Below are 22,659 nucleotides of genomic sequence, written 5' to 3'. Positions count from 1 at the left end.
ACTAAAATAGCGTCGATGTAATGTACAGCGCAAGACAATCGTCATTGAAATTTCGAATTAAATTTTTACTGTTTAAGAAACATTGTCAATTTTTTCTCTGTAGCACAGGGCCCCTGAACGTGGCGGGGCCCCTAGGCAGTTGCCTACAGTGCCTAATGGATAAAACGGCCCTGCTTACATTGAATTCAATCAGCGTATGATCATCGCCAATTTTATATAGCTGGTGTTAAAAGACCAACCAATTTTCAGGTTTACGGCTATCAATGCTCGTAGCCTTGTAATTTTTAACCCAACCTAGAAGACAAGGTAACTCTTGTATTAAGAGGACGCCACATCGCAGGGAGAACTTTTCTTCGCAAATTCTCTTTTCCTTATTAATTGATTTAAAATAAAGAATAAGTGAGTTCAGACAAACCTAGAGTAAACCATAAAGTTTCAAATGCTGATAAGAAATTTTTTAAGTATCAAAATAAAAATACAATATGAGAAGATAATTTAGGATTACGCAATGGAGAAGTATTCTTCCATTATTTTTTTCAGCATTTTGATATTTAGAATTTTTTTCTCAGCGATTGAAGCTTCCTGACTTACAGTAGATTTGTCTGAATTCATTTTTTCCCTCGATTTAAATTAGTTATGAAGATAAAAACGAATTTGCGATGAAAAGTTTCCCCCGTGGTATGGCGTTCCTTTAAGCATTATCATAAACTAGTCCTCGTGGAAGACTTTTTGTTGAAAATAAACATTTGCTTGCGGCTTTTGAGTCGCGATGGTTCAGGGGATAGAGCGTTCGCCTTCCGATGAGGCGAACCGGGTTCGAATCCCAGTCGATACGAATTCAGCATCCGGCTTGTACCGACCACAGTGCTCACGTGAAATATCCGCAGTGGTAGACGGATCATGGGTTAGAGTCCCCGTGCAGTCAGGCTAACCGAGAGAGGTTCTCGTCGTCTTCCTGTCCATGTAACGCAAATGCGGGTTATCTCCATCAAAAAGTCCTCCACGAAGGCAAATTTCTCCCAATACTCGATCCAGGAGTTCCCTTGTCTTCTGGATTGGGTTCAAAATTACAAGGCTGCGGAGTTGAACATTAGCAGTCGTTAATGTTCAACTACTCAGAACTGTTCAACTACTAGAACTCAGGTTAAATTATATAGCATGAAGGGCTGGGGGCTGGAATGGCGGAGTTCCGAGAAAGGGAGACTGACATTCAAGTTTTTTAAAGACCCGAAATTAAATAGACTACAAGCAAACTTCTATCTCAATCAATTTTTAACAGGCCACGGAGTGTTTGGAGAACACCAATATAAATTATTCCACAAAACTCCAGAATGCAATTACTGTGGTGAATATCAATCTATTNTAAAAATATATCGGAAGCAGTAACCCGGAAGTCTGGAAAGAGCAATTTTGCCACTAGCGCCACCACCCTTAGCTTTACACGATCACCCATCCATATTGCTGTTTTGATGTTTATCACCTTACATGATTTTAGCTGCTCTATGTCCGCCATGTTCATGGGCTGTTGACATGTCTGATGTGTGTTTTATGTTTGTACTGTTTTCTGGATTTTTTAAAAATTTTAATAAACATTTACCCGTATGCCCTAATTAAGGGCGGGTCGGGGTAAATTCTTCCATTAGCAGTCGTAAACCCATAAAATTGGGTCGGCTGTTCAGCAACATAAAAAAATAAAAACAATTGCTTTACATTAAGAGAAAAACCTCTCACGGATCTCGACGACAAGGGAATTCTAACACATGATCCGTCTGCACAGAGAATATTTTATATCAACAATGTGGTTAGTGTGAGCTTGGAGCAGAACTCGTATTAACCAGCTATCGCTAGGATTCGAGCCTGGGTCACCTCATTGGGTAGGATCATTGATTATCAAAATTATACACAAGAGATCAAATGTTACCATTCTGATTTCATTGTTCCTCTCACTCTGATTTCATAAGCTGTGCCATTCACCGTAACAAGACCTTCTATCTGACCGCAACAGAACTTGCTGCCTTGGCACCACTGGTAAAGATCGTTCTCTGTGTTTGCTTTGGACATTCTGCGTAAGTTAACCTTTAAAATATAATAGTAGAAATTGAATTTAATCCAACGAGGAAAAATTTTCGATTGTACATTGCTCTTAAAAATTCTTTTTCTTTCAAGTTGTTTAACTCTTATGGAATGATCTTTTCTAATTCTAAAATTGTAAATAACAGTTTTCGAACGCTAATACCTTCACCTACCGATTTCTCTTTGGAATTTACCAGCAACTTGATAAAATAATGTTTTTTCGCATACAAACTCACAGAATCTATTATGGATAACTGCCGACCAGTCTGTGTAGGGGGCAGGTAAGAACAGCAAATATATATATATATATATTGGTATAGAGATGAGATATCCGCTATGCAATGATCTCAAAATTTCGAGCTGGAATGAATAACTTTGACGAGCACAGTACCTCCAATGGTACTGTTACTGATTTTTTCACTAATCGAAATAGTGGCGACGACGAGTTCTGCGATTGAATGAACTTTTTGTTAAGACAAAACAAAACAGTTTTACCGACAAGCTCCGAAAGACAAGCGGCAGAGATAACTCTTAGTCTGACTAACTAACTCCACTATACTCCGTTCACCCTTTTATATAATTTTTCACCACATCTCCAAAATTCTCGAATTGTCTCTAAGACGACAGAACGTCTAGGATTCCAGGTTATGGTTAAGACCTCGCGAATGACAGCTAGTCTCGAAAACTATACTGGCAGGACAGAAAGGAACCAGTCCGTAACAGTATCACGTGAATTTGGTTTCAAAAGTACAACCCTATTATGTGTAGTAAGTGTTTTTACAGTATTCTGAGAAATACCGTGAAGAAAAAAAAGTAGGCATGCGGCAAATAAAAATATACAGTCTTAAAAAATAATAGCTCGCATAATTTCTACAAAAATTTTTATTTTGCCATTTTGTCTGAGCTCAAGGGGGTGTTTAAACCCCTAAACCCCTCCCTTGCGTACGCCACTGCACCCGCATAAGTTTGAAGATTTATTTTTATGCCACATGCTAATTTTCGCAAATAGTCTTACAATTTTTTTAAAGGGACACTTTTTACTCGATTTTTGAAAAAAAAAAACTTTTTTTTATAGAGTTGTAACAAGTTTAAAGTGTTTTTACTGTCAATATCCTGAGTAGTAATACTTCTCACGAATTTTTAAGATCCAGTACTACTACTAACGTGCAATTGAAGTGTACAGTGAGCAAAAGAAGAAAAAAAAAGGGTATAGAGAAAACGGACCACACTGAGTAATTTTAGCTCTCATGATCTTCACGTTCTATGACTTCATCTGAATGGTTCGAGGGACTTGACCTAAAATATCCTAATTAATTAGTGTAGACGATGTTTAAAGTTATGAAATCAAACACAAAAACGCACTTTCTCTGAATGAATATATCTTTTTTCCCCCCGTAGGATTCGTTTTTTGACCCTCAAAATACAGGGGGTAGACGCAATCTAAGAAATATGGTCCCGATTGTTTAGCCAGGAAAGCGGTGCAAAGTTTGTATCCCTTCGTGGTAACTTTTTTTGCTTATTTCGCTATATCAAGAACATTTTAAGCGAACGGAAAATTTTTTGCGCACAATTACAAAATTCGTTTATCCAAAAATAATTCCATGCAAAAGAAGAAAAAAAACTTTTAATAATCATTTTTTATTTTTCTTAATAACGTTCGAACGTTTAAACATTTTGAAGTACAAGATATCCAATTTTTACACTATTTTAAAGAATTTAAAAGAAGTCGTATTTTTAAGATTCGAATTCCCAGGACCTATTCTACGGATTTCTCTCAAATTTTGTAATTTGCCATGTAAAATTACATTCATTAAAATGATGTAAAAAAATTGTATACCTTACAATTCAAGTAATTTTTTACTATTATTAAATAAACGAATTAAAACAATAAATATTTACTGAAATTAATTTTTTGCATGGAATTTATCTTTGGATAAACAAATGTACGAAATGTACAAAATTTTTTCAATTCGCTTAAAAAGTTGTCAAGATATAACGAAGTACGCAAGAAAAAGCTAACATTAAGGGGTCCAAACTTTGAGCAGCTCTCCTGACCAAACTATTGGGACCTTATTTCTCAGACTGCGGCTCCCCCTATATTTTGAGGGTCAGAAATATTAATCCGTGGAAAAAAAGGTATGTTTATTCAGATTAAGTACGTTTTTGTGTTTGATTTTGTAACTTAAAGTATCGTGTGCACTAATTATTTATCATATTTGAGATCACCCCCACGAACCATTAAGAATGAGTCCTAGATCGTGAAGATCCGATCACTAGATCAAAAGTCTTTTTTGAAGTGAAACTTCTAATGCGACTTCCAACAAGGTTGCGTTAAACGTTTAACGCTACCATGGCAACGAGCGGCCTGTGATCCTTGCAGGAGATTTTAATGTGAATTTCTCGTTACCTGAGGCTGAAACATTATTTAACCTTCCTTAAAGACAAATGTGGATTGGAAAAGATAAATGGTAGGAATGATCCAACAAAATAAAGGGGGAACTACCATTGATGCAGTTTTAGCAAGAAATATTGAAAAAATAGAACTCAAACATTTCGTATCTTACTTCAGTTATCATAATCCCATTGTAAATGTTATAGATTTGGATATTTCTCCACTCGAAAATGATAATTAAAATATGCGACCAATTGTGAATTGTAAGCAATGTTAATAAAGTTTGTCTTAAAGAAACAATATGATTTGACTAAAAATCAATTTCTTCCCCTTCCTATTTTCATTTCCATATTACGAAGTTTCACTTCTTCCGCGCGGAGGGACTCCACGCACTATTTTTTTTTATTNTTTTTTTTTTTTTTTTTTTTTTTTTTTTTTGTGCACTGTACTCCGTAATTATCATTTCATAAATGATTCAGTTAATTAATTTGATAAATAATCTGTATCCCTTTAAAAAATTTAAAATTTATTGATTTACTAGCAATTAGGGTTCCTATAGGCCAGGGGTGGCGAACCTTTACACACCAACGTGCCATTTTTTCTAAAAAATTGTTTAATGAGGTCACAGACGTGCCGTCAAATAATTTTGACTTCGTTATTATTGGGAAAATAATAATACTAAATACTATCAACTCAAAACTCTTTATTTGAAGAAATTTTTTTTGCAATTTCGCAGTTGTACGCGTAATTCTACTTAAAGTAACATCAGATCAGTGTGACTTCTGTTGTTGCAGATTAGATGACAAATGACTTATATTAGGTTGTAAGATGTTAATTTAAGCAGGACTGTTAAATTTTTTTGCTAGTTATTTTTTGCTAGTTTTTTTGGTTACTATTTGTTTTTTAGCATTAATTGCTAATTTTATATTAATAATGGTTTATTATTTTGTTTGTTTTTGTGAATTTTAATTTAATGGTTACATATGCTTCATAGTGTAATATCATTTGTTTAAGAACAATTGTGATCGGTGGAGTGCCCAAAATATTGTGTCGCGTGCCATAAATGGCACGCGTGCCATTGGTTCGCCATCCCTGCTATAGGCAAACGTAATTCAAATAGTTCTGACTTGCGTGTAACAGTTGCGTGTAAATGGTGGAGAATCAAATTAATATGCCCTAGCAGCGCGAACATGGAGTGCATGTGCAATGCAGATGCATGGAGTATATCCCCAATGTATCTTTATACAGCAAAATTTTAAAATTATGAGTCTGAATTTCGTTTTCGTGGATTTAATATTTGGTAGTCTTAGCTATTCATTACTCTTATTACGTGGAAAATCAGTAATAAATATTCATATTTGTGAAATAATTAGCTTTAAAAGATATCATGACTGCTGACTGCTAATCTTAGCAATTATGTTATTATCTGCCAAAAAAAAAATGCTAACTTTTTTAATAAAGCATTAATTATTTGAACATCGTGTAAACAAGCTAATAATATAACTCTCTTGATATATTTAAAGAGCTGAATCATTTGAACGGCAATCTGTGCAAATTTGGCATGATTGCATGTCTTGTGGCTTTGTCAAAAAAAAAGAAAGAAAACAAAGCGATATGGATAACAAGAAAGTGGAATGAGAAAGGAAAGGAAACCTCACTAAGTATAACTACATTAATTCTTTTATGTCCTTTCCCTATTCTGTAAGATTTCGGAAATGTTAGTTATGACTAGGACTGGGCGATATAAGAAATTTTATATCGTGATGCATCGTCAGTTTTGCATAGCGATATAGCGATGTATCGTGATATAGTATTTTTGAATTTCATTTACTTGTAAGGCGCAGAAAGTCGGATTTCTATCAAAACTTCATACTCAGATTGATTTAAATCAATTTATGAATTTGAAGATACATATGTTTTGCTTAATAAAGATATTAATGTTATATTTTCTAAAAATGATCGCGCAAATAACGAAAGATTTCTTAGTTTAAAAATAAGCTCGTTAAAAATTTTTTGTATGCTTAAAACAAAGTGCTAAATAAATTAAGAAAAAAAAGGCTTTTGAAACACTATTTTTTATCATTATTATTTCACATAAATATGTTAAATTGAATTATTTCCGAATTATGAACAAAAAAACAAAGTAAGGTTTAATTTCTTAAAAATAAAAACAAAATAATTATGATATTCGATAATATATTTAACNAAAAAAAAAAAAAAAAAAAAAAAAAAAAAAAAAGGAAGTCTCAAACGTTACTAATTTTTTTGAATAAACAAAGTTGATTGACTTATGTCCTAATCCAAAAGAGGACAAATAAGTTTTGTTATATTTTATTTATAAAAATAAAAACAACTAAAGATTGATAAATTTAAAATCAGTCATAAAAACCCATTAAATTATTAGAAGTTTTGTCCAAAAAGTTTTAAATAAATTAAAAAATAGCTTAACAAATTTAATTACTTTGTAATTTAATTCTTTATAGGCACCTTAAATTAGATTTCCGACTGTAATAAATTCAATAATGTAAAAAATTACCATATAATAAAAAAATTAATTTTCACATTTAAAAATGAAAAAAAACGTTCTGTTTTAAAAAAATTTTACCTAATTAATTAAGAAACCATTCTTTATATATTCTTTTCAATAATAGATTACGTTCAGAACAAGGTAACGACGGCGATCACAAAGTCTGTCCCACTGAAAATAATCTACAAGAAACGATATCAAGTCGCGACAAAGAAAAGAAAAAAACTATGAGGTGCGAAAACGATATATATTCTCAAAACTATGGTTCTGATTCTACCACTCATCAATCAAGGCCATTTCAACATAACGAAGCGAACATTGTCTTCCACAGCGCGAGTTGTCATCGGAAGGTAAGAGAAGATCCTTGCGTGTCTTGTATCGTTATATCGTTTTGTGTTCGTCTTCTTTACTCGACGGCTTAAATCAGATTTCTGATGCATCGCCTGGAACAAAGCGAGAGTAGCTGTATCGCTATATCGTTTTGCGTTCGTCTTCTTTACTCGACGGCTTAAATCAGATTTCTGATGCATCGTCTGGAACGAAAGTCGCTGTATCGGCCTGCCGATATAGGCGTTAAATCGATATGTCTCGATATATCGATTTATAGCCCAGTCCTAGTTATGACTCTCTTTAGATATCCGAAACTCAAGTATATCCAGTCACTTAATGTAGTGGGCAAGATCCACGACCGGAGATTCTCGCTTGACCGAAACAATTTTCGTAAGAGAGGATGAATTCGTTGAAATAGTGAACTACAAAGCTAAGTAAAAAATGTTCTAATTATTACGTATGTGTATGTGTATTACCTGTATTTTTGGGAAAATACAACCTAGGAGAGGTTTTTCTTTGCACATTAAACTTACTCCTCCATAGAAAGTGTATTGTGCAGGAGACCAGATGCCATCGAGCATTTCCATCATGTTAAAACAAGGAAACTCATATTCGACATCATCTTCAGTTTCACATTTTGTGCAAAGCTGAAGAGCTTCCAGTATCTAAGAAAAAACAATTTTTGGCTTAAATCTAATTCTAATCAATAATAGATGCTCTAGAAATAAAATGAAAAATACATGTAAAATGATTTTTTAAAAAAAATACGTTTTTTAAGTTGGTTGAAAATTAAAAAAAAAATATTTTGATTTTTGTCGCACCTAAAATGAAAAAAAAAAAAACAGCTTCCTTTGTTTTGCCTTACAGTTATGACATATTGTTTTCTCCATTTAAATCTACTTTTATTGAGTATTGAGTATAGTAAAGTGCGGCGTGCTCTCTGCTTTCGCTTCTAGCACTGCGTTTCAATAGGTAAGTCTTAATTTAGCCTATCAAGATTTATATGAGCTCTGAGGCAACTTGACGCAGTATCTACTTTTACAACATGTATTTACTATTTGAATTGTAGTTGGGTACTTGCAACTCGAGAAAAAGTGAAGTGATTATGCCTACCCACATATGGTTTAAATCAGATTTAATTGGATGCCTTTAGCGACGTCACATCTGTGAATCGAACCTGACTGACATCTGAATAGACAAATGCCGTGGACGTCAATTGTAGGCATCCAATTATCTTATTAAGTTTGTGTCCATTAGTTTTTTTGCTTCTAATTTTTTACTGAAACTTCATGTGGCATCAAATTTTTTTAATAGTATTCAGGTGTTATTGATATAGATACTTCATAGATTGAACTTTTATAATCATAATATATTGGGATCCAGTTGAGATTTGAGTATTCAGACATTTATGCTAGTCGTAAAGTGGTCAAAGGTTCGATTGCAAGATGCCGTCCTCATTTGCAGCAAAATAATTTAATATGGCAAATGAAATTAAAATTTTAAAAACTACGTTTTTACAAGTTGATGAAAAAGAAGAAAATAATTTTAATTTTGTCATACGAAATCCTTACAAAGACGAGTAGAGAATTAAATGTTACATCTTTTTTAGGTCAGCTAAAACATAAATCAGTTCCTCTTTTAAGATTATTTGAAAAACCCTTTTTAAATTTTATTTTATTCATTTTTTTAATTTCTTTTTTCCGTCTCCCTGTTGATGTTGGAAAGTAAACTATAAATTCTATTCCATGATAAATTTTGATTTCCTTTTTCAAAAAACAATTTTTTTTTACTTGTATTGCCATCAATTGATAAAAAAATCCCGAGTTAGTCAATAAGTGGATAGAATTTAGGTTGACTGTAAATTCCTTTTCGAGGTAGGAAGACGATGAATTCTGATTGAAGCACGAATGAACGAAACTTGTTTTGTAATCAGATACAGAGCTCCAGACGAAATTTGAATCATCTAGCTAGTCGAAATTTCGATCGACGATATCTTTTATTTAGAAATAAAATTATTATAAATTATATTTGTGGAGACAAGAAGCGATTGAAAATTGCATTTTCATCAGATACAAAGCACTAATAAAGATTTGAGTGCTCTAGCTAGACGGATGATGGTCAACTTTGCAATTGCCATATTCCACTCCATATATGCAAAAGTAAGTACAAACACATTATACATTGTAAACGTCAATTATTTTTAAGTTTTTCATCATTATTTGTTATTTACTAGTATGTGAGCTGTTAAGTGAGTCAATTTCAGTTAATTTGGGGAAAAAAGTTACCCCTTTCTCAAAAATTCGCAAAACGATTTGATGACATGCATATACCTAAATTTAAAAGAAAAAAAAACTTAAGTATTTATTCAAATCGAACTTTCTAACAATTTATATCTCTTGATATTAATCCATTTCCTGTTGACGTTGCGTTTGTGTAACACTTTGTAGTGATGTAAAAAGTTATGAAAAAAGTGGTAGGGAATTCTCACTTACATTGAGTTAATAATTTCCAATGTAAATATAACTTTAGTTTCAAAAGAATGTTACGCATCCTTAGTTTCAGATCAAAATATAACTACTTTAATTATAATGTATATTGGTAAATAAATGGTAAATGTATTTATTTCATATTATTAATAATTAAATTCATATTATATTTTATTTATATTTCATTAAATTCATATTACTTTATTTCATATTATTAATAATTAAATTCACATTATATTTTATTTATATTTCATTAAATTCTTATTACTTTATTTCATATTATTATTATTATTAATTAAATATTGGTATATGTAATTGATGTTGAAAGAAATAATTAAGTTATCAACTTTCATTTTTTTTTTTTTTTTTTTTTTTTTTTTTTTTTTTTGAAGAGAAGTACACAAGAAAAGTTTGGTCGTGAAGAAACTTCTTTCAATTTTAGTTTTAAAGAGTAATTTTTGATAAAACTAAAATTGACTTAGAGCGAATGACGGTCGAATTTTGAAAGTAAGGTACATTTGTTAAGATTTCATTTGTTTAAAAAATTATAGAGATGGAATGTTTCAAATGAAGTTTTTACATTAACCAGTATATCTTTCCGCTTCAGTTTCCTGGGATTAATTTCCTAAGTATGACGTTTTGTAAAAAAAAAATTTTTTTTGACTAAATATTATACAGGGTTATTCATAATTCCCTCCGGGATTTCGAAGTGTTATAATGAAAAAACGAAGACGAATATGACAAGAAAGAACATATGAAATTATTCCGAAAGTATTCAAGTTTTAATTTAAGCAGTTGCCGGTAGATGGCAGTAACATCTACCACTGAAGCCAGATGTAGTAAAGAAAAATGGCGTTTACAGGCGGAGGGAGTTATGAATAACCCTGTATTTTTGGCATCAGAAAACAGTTAAAATTTTTTACAGTTTGAAATATCCCGGTAATTTTGAAAAGACAGACACGATTGTTGTAAGGAAATATTTGAATTTTCTTGAAAAGTAAACACAACATATTCAGTTTTCATCCATTAATAAAAAATATATAAATTTGAACGATGTTTTTTCTTTTTGAAAAAAAAAAAAAAATACGTTTCAAAGTTAAAAACAAAAAACAAAGCACGAGAAAAAATCTTGAGACATTTCAAAGACAGAAAAAGAAGGGGAAAAATTGCTTTCAGAAAACGAAGAAAGAATGAAATTACACTGCTTTTTTTTTCAGTTCAAGAAATTCATATTTACTCTATAATTATTACTGAAAAATATATGGCACATTATCTGGAATGGAGGGGGGGGGGGCTTAAAAAAACAAACTAAAAACTATATATTCTAATTTAAAGAACAATTTATTCTTCTAGAGTAGCAGAAGTCTCACTTGTAAGAGTTTTAAACCATCTGCTTCGGGAAACAAAAGTTGAATGTCGTCAGCAGAATAGATTCCTGTCACCCTGGCTTTTTCTAGACTCTCCTGTGACAACAAGTAGCCAATAATAGTGCTGCATAACCACGCGGGCTCTAAAATAACAACATCCTCTGTTTCACATGATATATACAACACCTAAGGGAAAAAACAAAACATGGCAAAATTTATTTTAAAACGATAATTCTGGAAAATAAATTCCAGTTGAAAATGTACAGCACTTCAATAGGAATATCGATTGATTGTAGAGTTTAATGGGCACAACAACCAAATTCTACCATACTGTGTTGAGATATGTAGGAATAATTATTTTTTAAGTAACATATTACAGCTTATTCCTGTCTTGTGATACTATATCCTTAAATCTATCATTTTTTTTTCTTTATCTTTCTCAGATTCTCTTTTAGTAAATCAGGTGTAATTGGCATTTGTTGACTTTTTTCTCCTGTTACCAATTTCTAAAGGAAAAATCTAGAAGTGTTATGAATAAATTTTGTTTGTGTTATGTTTTTTTTAAAAAAATGTTCTTGTTGAATCGTGTATGCATATATTTTTTTTAAATGTTGCTCCAGTGTGTGTCGGGTCATATGCATGTCAAAATAAGTTTTTTAATTTAAATCCGTTAGTGTTTTAATTTTGTTTGTGGAAAATAAATTATGATCATAATAATCAAAAAGTGCTCCTTCATTTTTACTTTGATTTTTTTTATTTTATTTTATAACCGTTGAACAGCCGACCCAGTTTTATGGGTTTACAACCACTTATGTTCACCTCCGTAGCCTTGCAATTTTGAACCCAATCCAGAAGACAAGGGAACTCCTGGATCGAGTATTGGGAGAAATTTGCCTTCGTGAAGGACTTTTTGATGGAGCTAACCCGCATTTGTGTTACATGGAGAGGAAGACCACGAGAATCTCCCACGGTTAGCCTGACGGCAAGGGGACTCTAACCCATACTGAGGATATTTCATATCAGCAATGTGGTCGGTACAAGCCGGATGCGAAATTCGTTTCGACTGGGATTCAAACCCGGTCCGCCTCATTGGAAGGCGAACGCTCCATACCCTGAGCCATCGCGGCTCGCTTTGATGTATTTAATTTTATATCCGTCGTTGAACATCCGACCCAATTTTTGGGTTTACCACTACTAATGTTCAACTCCGTAGCCTTGTAATTTTGAACCAATCCAGAAGACAAGGAAACTCCTGGATCAGTACCCCCAGAGGTATTAATTTGTTATGAGAACATGGAGGACTTTGCGACTCGACAGATTTAACGTGCACCAGTCACCATTTTCTACACGGGGAGTCTTCGGCCGACGGGGATCGAACCCACGAACTCTTGGACATGGGCCCAGCGCCCTACCGACCAGGCAAATTTATATCCCGGACTCACTTTGGACTATTATCCCGGACTCACTATTATCCCGGACTCACTTTGTATTGCCATTTCTCATAAATAGCATAACATTTCAGTGAGTAAATTTTGTTCTTTTTTTCCCTATGGATACGTTGTTAATGGAAACATCGTCGACTCGCATTTTAAAATGTTTGTGTCGACTTAAATATCGTCAATTATCAAATGTGATTGTTTTTTTTTTTTTTTTTTTTTTTTTTTTTTTTTTTTTTTTTNATTTTTTTTTTTTTTTTTTAATTTATGTCTTCCCTACTCAATATTTTTAAAGGTATCAATGGGTTCAATTTCAACCTCAAATAATTTGACCATTGAGTTTATTGGATTGCTCATTTGTTATTTACTACCACATTTCGCAAGCGACTACGTTCCCCTTTAGTTTTTCACTACCTTCTATTTTCGGTCTCAACATATTTGTTTGTTATTTTCCTTCAAATTGAATTTATTTCGCCTCTTCTAATGATGAATGGTCATAATTTCGTACTGTTCAATATATTTTTGTCATCCCATACCTTGTATAACGGCACCAATGCCTGAATTAACTGAATTATCCAATTATTCAATTTAATTTTGTAACAAAATGCATAGCTTGATGCGCTCTGCTAAAGGAAACTATGGTTTTTTCTTTGTTTCAAAATTAGTTCCAAATTTTATCAAAATATCACACGATTAACTGAGAAAAACCACACAACAATGTTGTGTGGTTTTTGTCAGTGTTCAAGTGGGAATTAAACTTTCAGCAACAATACGGCCCCATCTGAGGGAAATTAACAGGCATCCGTATAAAAATATTTCAGTTAGATAGTCTGGCGTGCAGCAGTCGACATTGTTTGATAATTTTTCCAATCATCCGCGCCATCTGTTATCGAACTTTGTAAACAATTTTCAAACTTTTGAAGAAAGGATTAACTGGTTCTTTAAACAGAAAACAGCACATCGCGCGTCCCCTTCTTTTTTCTATTTTTCGTTCATTTACTTTTCTAGACATTTTTTTAGTGGGGGGAGAGAAACTTCTGTTAACATAGAAATGAGCCTGCTACAGGTTCATTTCTATGTCAGACAGTTGAAGTAGAAGTTTTTTAAATTTTTTTTTAAAACAAAACGGTTTTATTCCGCACATATCGTTTGCTTTTATTAAGGAGCACCTTAGGGTTAATAAAAAAATAAATAATAAGTAAGCAGTTTGATCAGGGAAAAGAATTTTGAGAAAATATGTTTTTGACAAAATAATCAAATCGCAACTTTCCACCAATGTTTACTAACGACTTTTGAAAGCAACGTGTTACTTTCGTGTCAGATACGGTTCTAGATCAAATACAAAATATCAACTACAGAAAATTAGTTGTTTCTAATATACCACTAAACCCAGTGGGAAAAAAACTAAGATACGCTCAGCATTCAAAATGGAAAATATTATACGCCAAGAGAGAAAATAAACAAATAAACGGAGTGAGCGGTTTTAAAATCAAACGATTTTCCTCCATTTTGCAAATAATAAGACTTTTTTCTCTGCACAGTATAATTCTGAGAAAATGAGTTCTCTTTCAGAAACAAGCTGTCTGATTTAAACGGGAACAATGATTGTGTTTCGTTCTTCGTGGCAATTCAGTGAAAAGAATTTCTTTCACGTAATTGAAATGTTTATCTGTCTATGCACACTAAATAAATTATTATATGTCTATCCTTACAATTAAACGGAACCTCGGATGTCTTACGTAGAAAATAACGCTTGTTTATTTTGCATTTCATTCAAATTACATGCAAAGTCTTACAACAAAATCACAAACAAGTTTTCTTTCTTGTTAACAAATGATCGGTTGTTGCGTTCTGCTTATTCAAACGAAGTTCTTACTGCAACCAAGTTTTAAAATTAGTTACAAAGTTCATGAATAGATGACCCTGTTTATTGTAAAAATTTTATTTTCGTGCTGTTTGTCAGAACATGAATTATCTGCACGGACCAAGACTGCACCACCTTGTTGCTGTAAATGGTGGTTATTTCGATACATTACTTTATAGTTTTCTTCATTTAGTAACTAATTTCTAAACTTGGTGAAAATAAATTTAGTTTCCTTAACAGAACGCAGCAAATAAAACATTTCTGAATCCTTCACTTTTCCTATTTGATTTTCAAAGCCTCGGTCTTTTCTGGGAGATTCGATGTATGGAATTCTCCCTCATGATTATCTTTTTTTAAGCATTTTTTATATTAAAGTATGTTCTTTTTACTACATTAAAAATGGTTCATACTTCCCCCATGATCTGAAGCTGTTGCACCAGTTCTTTCATGTGCTCTTCACCGGCCAAAGGATTCACTTCTGAGTGAATAAAATCAGTGAACTCCTTCCAAGATAGAGAGGGACAGCCACTTCGGGATTTTCTCCAATCAGGAAGTTGAGCACAAATAGCTTCTAAGAAACCCGTCATTTTTGGTAGACCCTAAATAAATATCTAAGTAAATCTTGCTGCTAAACATCAAAATAATAGTAATTCAAAGTGTCAAGAAATTTCATTTTCAGCACTTTTTAACGCCCCTTTTTATTGTGGTTTAAACTTTAAACCATCCGTTTTTTCGACTACTGAAACCTAAATAATCAACCTTCTTCCGGCGGAACTCAGACTTTATAAGTAAAGTTTATTAAGGTAATTTCGAATCTTATAACCTACAAAACTGTTTTTAAAATATTTAATTAGAGAAATTAAAAGCTTGAGTTATATTTCGGTTGACTAAAAAATACAGTTTAAAAAAAAANAAAAAAAAAAAAAAAAAAAAAAAAAAAAAAAACACTTCTTTGGTTTTCTTGATGGGCGAAGTGGATTGCTGGAGGCAATACAAAAACTCATATTTCGAACTCTCAGATATTTTTTTCTGCTCGTAAGTTTTATGTTACATAATTTTAAGCAATTAAAAAAATTCCTAAGCAATGGAAAAAGAGATAGAGCTGCTCCACCCCTTAAAGAAAGTAACCTTACCCCTTAGTATCTAAAAATGAAAGAGAATCAACGGCTGTTTAAATGAATTTATTGGGAGTACAAATTAGTTCAATACCCTTCTTTGTGGTCAAAAATGCATTTATTTCAGAACAAAAGGAATGAACAGATTAATCAAAGTATTGTCCATCGCTGGCTACTACTTTTTCCCACCTCTCGGGCACCATCCCCACCATCCCACCATCTCGAAAAAATGTTTCGTCTTTTGAGGCAAGCCAAGTTCAGAACCAGTGATCTGCAAAATCATGCTGCATGTCATGCTGCATGCTCGGAACAACCAGTAATCAGAAAGAGCAATATCCGGTGAATACTGTGGGTGCGGTAAAATATCCCACTTGAGCGTTTCCAAATAATGTTTTGCGACATGAGGCCGACCGTTATCATGCAGAAGATTAACTTTGTCATGTCTTTGCTCGTATTCCGACCGTTTTATTCGTAATCCACGGCTCAAACGAATCAATTGTAGCCTATACTGATCGCCCGTCAGGGAATCGCCAGGTTGTAGCAGCTCATAGTATGCAACACCATTCTGCATTCACTATTCTTAAAACGTCGAAACCATTCCCTACATGATTTATCAAATGGAACATTGTCACCATAAACTTCTACAAGCATTCGATGCGCTTCAGCTGCACTTTTCTTAAAATTAAGGCAGAAACATAAAACCTCCCGCAAATGTTGCTTAGTTAGCACAAAATTTGACATATTCAACAAATTAAAAAACGGGGTTTTTGTATGAAACTCGAAGCGATATAAACTGGATATTATTGACAGATGTCTAACCTTTCTGAAACCACCGAAACCAGCTGTCACTATATGAAACATTCACAGTCAGAGCCATCTTTTGAAAACGGACCGAACTAATTTGTACTCCCAATATATCAATTTAAATGTCTGCTGTACGTGTACTGTAGCTGAAAAAAAGGACTTGAATTGAGTCATCGTTGGAAGTCTTTACTAAGAGTTATTTTCTTTTCATTTTAAAAAAAATTCCTAGTGCGCAATTTAATGTAGGTTTAAATTTATGCAAACCTGCGTTAATTTCTCCTTACACTGTGCTATGTATGTTTTCAGAGCTTTTATGGCCGGTGAACCAACAACATGTGCATCTAGAACAAACACTGAGTCATGAATATCAAACACATTGCCAAAATGAAGACGTGCAACTTGCAGAATTGATGAGGCCTCGCTGCTCAGATACTCTCCGGTTGATGTGACCCTGCTGCATGAGGCCAAGTCTGCATGAGTCGCTATCAAAACTATTCTAGCAGGCTTACTGCTTTTACCACAGAAACCTACAATGAAAAGAGAAACAGAATGATCACAACTTCAATTAAAATCCTGAATCCTTGATTTGAAAGTAAGAATTCTTGAATCCTTGATTTGAATCATCCTTCTTACTTTTAAAAGCATTCTGTATTATTTTGAATTTTTTATTATTATTATTTATTTTCATTCTATATTATTATTAAGCATTCCGTTGATCATACAATTTTTCTTAATCAAATCTAAATCGAAAGTAGTTTATTTTTCTCTAATAAAAATGAAAGTGTAAAGTTTGTTTATTTGTTATTTTAAGCTGTTAATTAGTTTTTAGCAAACATGGAACATTCAGTAGTAAGAATAATTTTTTCTTCTTCTTGGATACTTCTTCTTGGTCTCACATAACATTAGAAAACGGTGCTGTTTAAAATTTTGTGTTCTGATATTTTATGAATGTTCAATATTTCAACAAAAAAGTAAGACATATTTAACCAAGATATTTAGTAATTTTCTAGTTGCTGCCATGGCATTTAACATTAATTTACAAAATATTACTAAATATTGTGACTCAGGTATTTATAGATTAATCATGGAAAATTATTTTAGACAAAACACGTCTACAGAATGATTCAAAACCATGGGACCAAACTTGTAGGAGAGATTGGGTACACTTAGCATATGATTCAGAATCATGTATTATAATACATCAAAGCACCCAACAATAGCCAAGCCCCTACTTCTGTTTTTTAGGAATCATTTATCTCTAAAGGCAATGCTAGGATTACAACTTAATTTTGATCCCTGATAGACTACGCGGACCACTTCTGAACTGGTATAATCCCTGTTTCCAAACTTCTAAATCACAACCAACGAGAGGACTTGTGACTGATGACGACAGATTAAACACAGAGGCACACTTGTTGTTCAGTGGATGGAAATCGTGACCGCAGCTCTCCACCAGTGGAGGGATTTACCAAAGCCTCCTAGAGAGGGGCCAAATCCAAAGCCACTACTCTAGGAGGCTTTGGATTTACCGTTTGCGCCTCTGGAGCGTTGAGCATAACCACATGACAAGTCGGAAATGCAATCCTAGATGAACTTGTGGAGTATGTTAGGAGAGTAAATGTGATTTCAAGTAGCAATGAAAATTTGCTAAGTCACGAATTTCTTAACAAAAATTCTAATCTGGATATTATGTAGAATCTCAAACGTTTGTAATGCGCAGGGTCCACGAAGATGCACCATTTCAAAACGCTCAGCGCATTTCTTAGCGTGCATGCCTTGTTACACCACAAGGACCTTCATAAGTTAAGAAGAATGATTTTTATGGTCTTGTTGTTGTTGACGTATGCCTGTTTAGGCAGAGGGAGTGCGATTGTTCTTGTTTACCAGTGGCGCCATTTATGACCAAGAATTTGACTTCTGCCACACCATACGTCACACCCGTTTATAGGGCAGACCCATTCATTCATCCACAGATCGTAATTTTGACCTGAACCAGAGGTATAGACTTGTTATGGTCTTTCAATTCCGGGATTGAAATTTTTTATTTTGCTATCACAATGAATTCCGTTTGATAGCATTCGCAACAACTTCTTGACTCATATGCTTTAAGTATTTTTTTGTTGTTGTTACATTTCTGATCCTGCATTGTTATGAGATTATTTTGACATCATCGACAGAAATTTTTTAATTAGCGTACTACTATTAGCACAGATTATTATTGATATACCATTATTAATATTGCAACATTATTATTATAATCGAAATTTTGAACAATTTACATTTTTTTTATCAGATCTAATAATCATTTATACCTAGTGGTTCCTGAATAGGTATCCTAGATTGAAGGAAGGCCAGCCAATAAAGTACTTGCTGTAACTGGATATCATATTCGTCCTTGAGACTGAAGAAAACAATGTGCAAACAGTTGGTGTTTCCTATGAAGTTATCGTAAGTCATGTAATAAGGTTCGTGTCCTGAAAATTCCCATATACTCACATTTCCAATACCTAAAAGTATAATGCGCTACATATGATTATTGGATAAACTATTGAAGTATAATATTGACAGATAAAAGCAATGCGATAGTGTACAGGGTTATTCATAATTCCCTCCGAGGCTCCGAAGCGTTATAGTAAGAAAACGAAGACGAAAATGGCAAAAAAGAACGTATGAAATTATTCCGAAAGTATTCAACTTTTAATTTAAGCAGTTGCCGGTAGATGGCAGTAACATGTACCACTGAAGCCAGTTGCAGTAAAGAAAAATGGCGTTTGCAGGAGGAGGGAATTATGAATAGCCCTGTAGTTATATTGCTTTTAACGGTGCACAAAATAAACAAAGGAACGCATATTGTGAAGTACATACCTGATATATTGACTTGTTGGATATCAATTCCTCGGCTATAAGTATCGTAACAAGTATCAAAACTTAATCTGGTTTCTGCTGATCCTGAACTATTAAGCTCTATGATAGATTTATTAGTGATGTTTCCTACAAAAAAAATTTTCAATTGTAGGTATTGAGACTCAAATAATCACTCGCGTATAAAGTAAACTTTTTCTTTTCCTCTACCACATAATTTTTCACAGTTTGCCTCACTTGTTAAATCCAAAATTTGAAAATGTTCTATTTCATTTAATGTTATATTTAATAACAAGCTGAATACCCGTTCTTCGTGCGGGGTGAATAAAAAAAATCAATTAATCAGTACTGAGCAACACTACAGAATCATGTTCAAAACTGAAAGGCATATACTTACGTAATTAAAGAGCTTAGTGGACGAACCAGGTAAGTGACATTTTTATGGGTACTTATGAACCAGTGAAAATAAAGTAAAGTAGTTGAATTAATATAGGCACGTTTTATGTGACAAAATTTATTTTGCTTTCAAACTTGAACTTAACATAACTAATCAACATTAGTTTTTTGCATGCCTGCATAATTTTTATTTTCAAATCAGGCATCAGAAAGTAAAATAGGATGAATAATTCTTTATCCTGCTTTCTAATAAATCGGGTATAAAATAGAAGATCACTTTTTTCTTCTTACCCTGATTATAGCCTCTCTGAAAATGTCTCTTACCTGGGTTCGTCGAAAATCTAATAAACAGATAGAGAAAAAAGATTTTTAAATGTCATCAAATATGCTTTCAAGAGGGACTTTACCTTTTTTGTTCTTCGAGTGAGTTGGTGACATGGATCCCAATGATCGTTTGAACCATGAAGTGAAATATCCACACTTGATGCTGTCGATGAAAGTTGTCTTTCCCACACCACTGTGTCCAAATAGTTTTAATTTAATCTTTGATATTGTTTTCGTTGAAGGGATTAACTGAGATATAAATTCTTCTTTCAAATATATCTGAAAGGAGGATCAAAATAATCTTAATTATTAGGATCAAATGTTATGGAATTAATTAGAATATCACACTTGCATATTACATAGTTATCAGCACATAGAGATATCGAGTTTAAATCAAATCAAGTTATGAGCCACTATTTTGAAAATGGAAAAAATTGACTTAGAGCTAAAAAGTCATTTCTTTTTTTAAAATTTTAATAATCATTTCTGACTTTTGATCTTTCATTTAAATTATAGTATTTAAACCATTGCATAAATAAATGCTATTTCAATTTCTTTTAACATTTATAAAAATGAAACTGTTCTTTATCTTATTGTTTTGTAATTAAACTTAGCTTAGAATTACACTTTCTTCATCTATTCCTAGTGAAGCACTATTAGATCGTTAATCTGAAATTTTTATTTTGATACACCCACCTTCTATGCCTGTTTGAGCCATGCACAATTTTTACCGGTATTGTAACATTACTTTGAAATAAAAAAAAAATTCATATTGTCTTAAACAATGTTTAACGAAACAATGAACTCTTTACATTTCATTGATAAACATACATGAGTCCCATGGTAACAATTTGCTTTTGCCACAGCAGGACTCAAAACTGAATTCAGTTTTCTATTGCAAAAATGACCCATTGAAATTATATCAAGGCCAAGTGAATCCCTAAAAAAATAAATACAGGACTCCAAGAACACACCTCTATATTTAATCTAGTAGCGGCGCCCTTTTAAGCATAGTAGGTATGTGGCGATAAAGACATAAGATGCCTTACGAGACCATCAAAAACTTTCGCTTTCGTAACGGCTCAAGAACTCGGTCAGCAGGTGAGAGACCCCTCTTTATACAAAAGTATTTATCAGGGCCACGCTACTGGCCCTTTAATATCCAAAGATATGCTGTTCTAATAGCGAAAGTTCGACGGTCAGAGTAGGAATTATGTACATGTTGGATAGTCACGCGACCTCTTTGTCTTTAAAAGATTTGCTGTAACTGATTTAAGCAAAAAAATACGTTCTCAAAGCCCTATTTCTGTTTTGTTTTCTTAGGATACAGTTGCTTCTTATTTCATTTTTGAGAACGACAAAGCACAGCCCATAAATCACAGCCATAAATCATGCCAAAATTTTTTTTTTAAAAAAAAACTCTTACATTTATGACAAGATTGAGCCTATAGGCGCCTGTCAGAGCCTATTTTGTCAGGTAAGTTGCTGCTTTGAGTACATATCCTCGATCGTTAAATGAGTTGGACCAAAGTTAACTCAATGACTGGCCTTCGTCCTTTATTTCCCTCCTCGACCACTTAATTGAAAATCAGTGCCGCCAATGCATTGCTGTAAGGAGGGGACACATTCCTTACTAGGATCTATTTTTATAACATTTTAGTGATAATTTTCCACATGAAACTATGATGCATTAGCTTTTTTAGAAAAGAGCATTCTTGCCAAGTTTACTTTTTTTTTTTTACAAATCGTATTTGCGTTAGAATTTATGAAGATATTTATCAGGGATTTAAAAAAGAACTATTAAATACACATTTCTTCAAATGTTTTGCTCCGATGTTCGCTCATTTTAAAATTAGATATAGAAAGCATGTTATACCTAAACTTTTGAAGGGCAGTATATTTTTAATAAATTATATTCTCTCCAATTTACTCTATGTTCTATACTGTGCTCTAAGAATGTGTATAGGACATTGCAACAGCCTTTCATAGAACGTCAGTCCGACATTTTAGAAAGAATCTCTCAATGCGTTTTTGGAAACAATATTTTCAATTTGTCTCGAATTAGTCACGTGATTAATCTCCTCAGTCTCGAACTCAGGAGCTCTGTGCTTATTTTCATCCGTACGCAACATACCTGCTTCATTGTTTTTACTGTAATTACTGTAATTAAATTGATAAGTCAGGTAACATATCACCCAGTCTAGAAATCCACTATAAATTACCTGTTTTAAAAACTCATTGATTTCTTTTTAGTTTCTCATACTGAACAATTCTTTAGGAATAGAAATGAAATGATAATCATTTAATTAAAACGTTTTCAAGAAATTAAATCCCAGTGCCCTTGTATTAATAGTTTATGAAATGTGAGTTATTGTAATAATAAACCTACGTTTCTAAGCCTATTTAAAATATTTGCCATTTCGTTGTGACCTTGAGCAAGAGCAGTTATTTCAGCAACAATACCGTCCTGAAACACAAAATAGAGCACTTTAGAATTTTTTGCAATTCATTACATGTGTAATTAAACAGTAGTTTCTTTAATGTAGATAAACACCATTACAAGATGTTGCATAGTGATTCTTCGCCCCGTTACTGTGTATTGACATTCCATAATTCATCAAAAAAAAAGATTAAATTTCAATAAAGGAGGAATTTCAAAAAAAGGTGGAATTTCAAAAATCCA

The 22,659-nt window shown here is 32.9% G+C and overlaps 1 protein-coding gene across 2 annotated transcripts in view; it reads right to left on the bottom strand.

Annotated features, from left to right (window-relative positions):
- The window catches only part of LOC107439026 (death-associated protein kinase 1), a 56,885-nt gene that overhangs the window by 13,312 nt on the left and 20,914 nt on the right, over positions 1-22,659 (bottom strand). For both annotated transcript variants that reach the window (XM_071182916.1, XM_071182917.1), the window contains 6 exons: positions 22,366-22,443; positions 20,060-20,255; positions 19,260-19,385; positions 18,707-18,901; positions 16,659-16,921; positions 14,886-15,074 (listed from right to left, as the gene is read on the bottom strand). In XM_071182916.1, coding sequence (XP_071039017.1) covers positions 14,886-15,074; positions 16,659-16,921; positions 18,707-18,901; positions 19,260-19,385; positions 20,060-20,255; positions 22,366-22,443 — 1,047 coding nt within the window. The remainder of the gene's footprint in view (positions 1-14,885; positions 15,075-16,658; positions 16,922-18,706; positions 18,902-19,259; positions 19,386-20,059; positions 20,256-22,365; positions 22,444-22,659) is intronic.

This window comes from Parasteatoda tepidariorum, chromosome 7 (genome assembly GCF_043381705.1).
Source record: "Parasteatoda tepidariorum isolate YZ-2023 chromosome 7, CAS_Ptep_4.0, whole genome shotgun sequence".
In the NCBI taxonomy this organism is placed as follows: Eukaryota; Metazoa; Arthropoda; class Arachnida; order Araneae; family Theridiidae; genus Parasteatoda; species Parasteatoda tepidariorum.
This window is presented reverse-complemented; position numbering and strand designations above follow the sequence as displayed.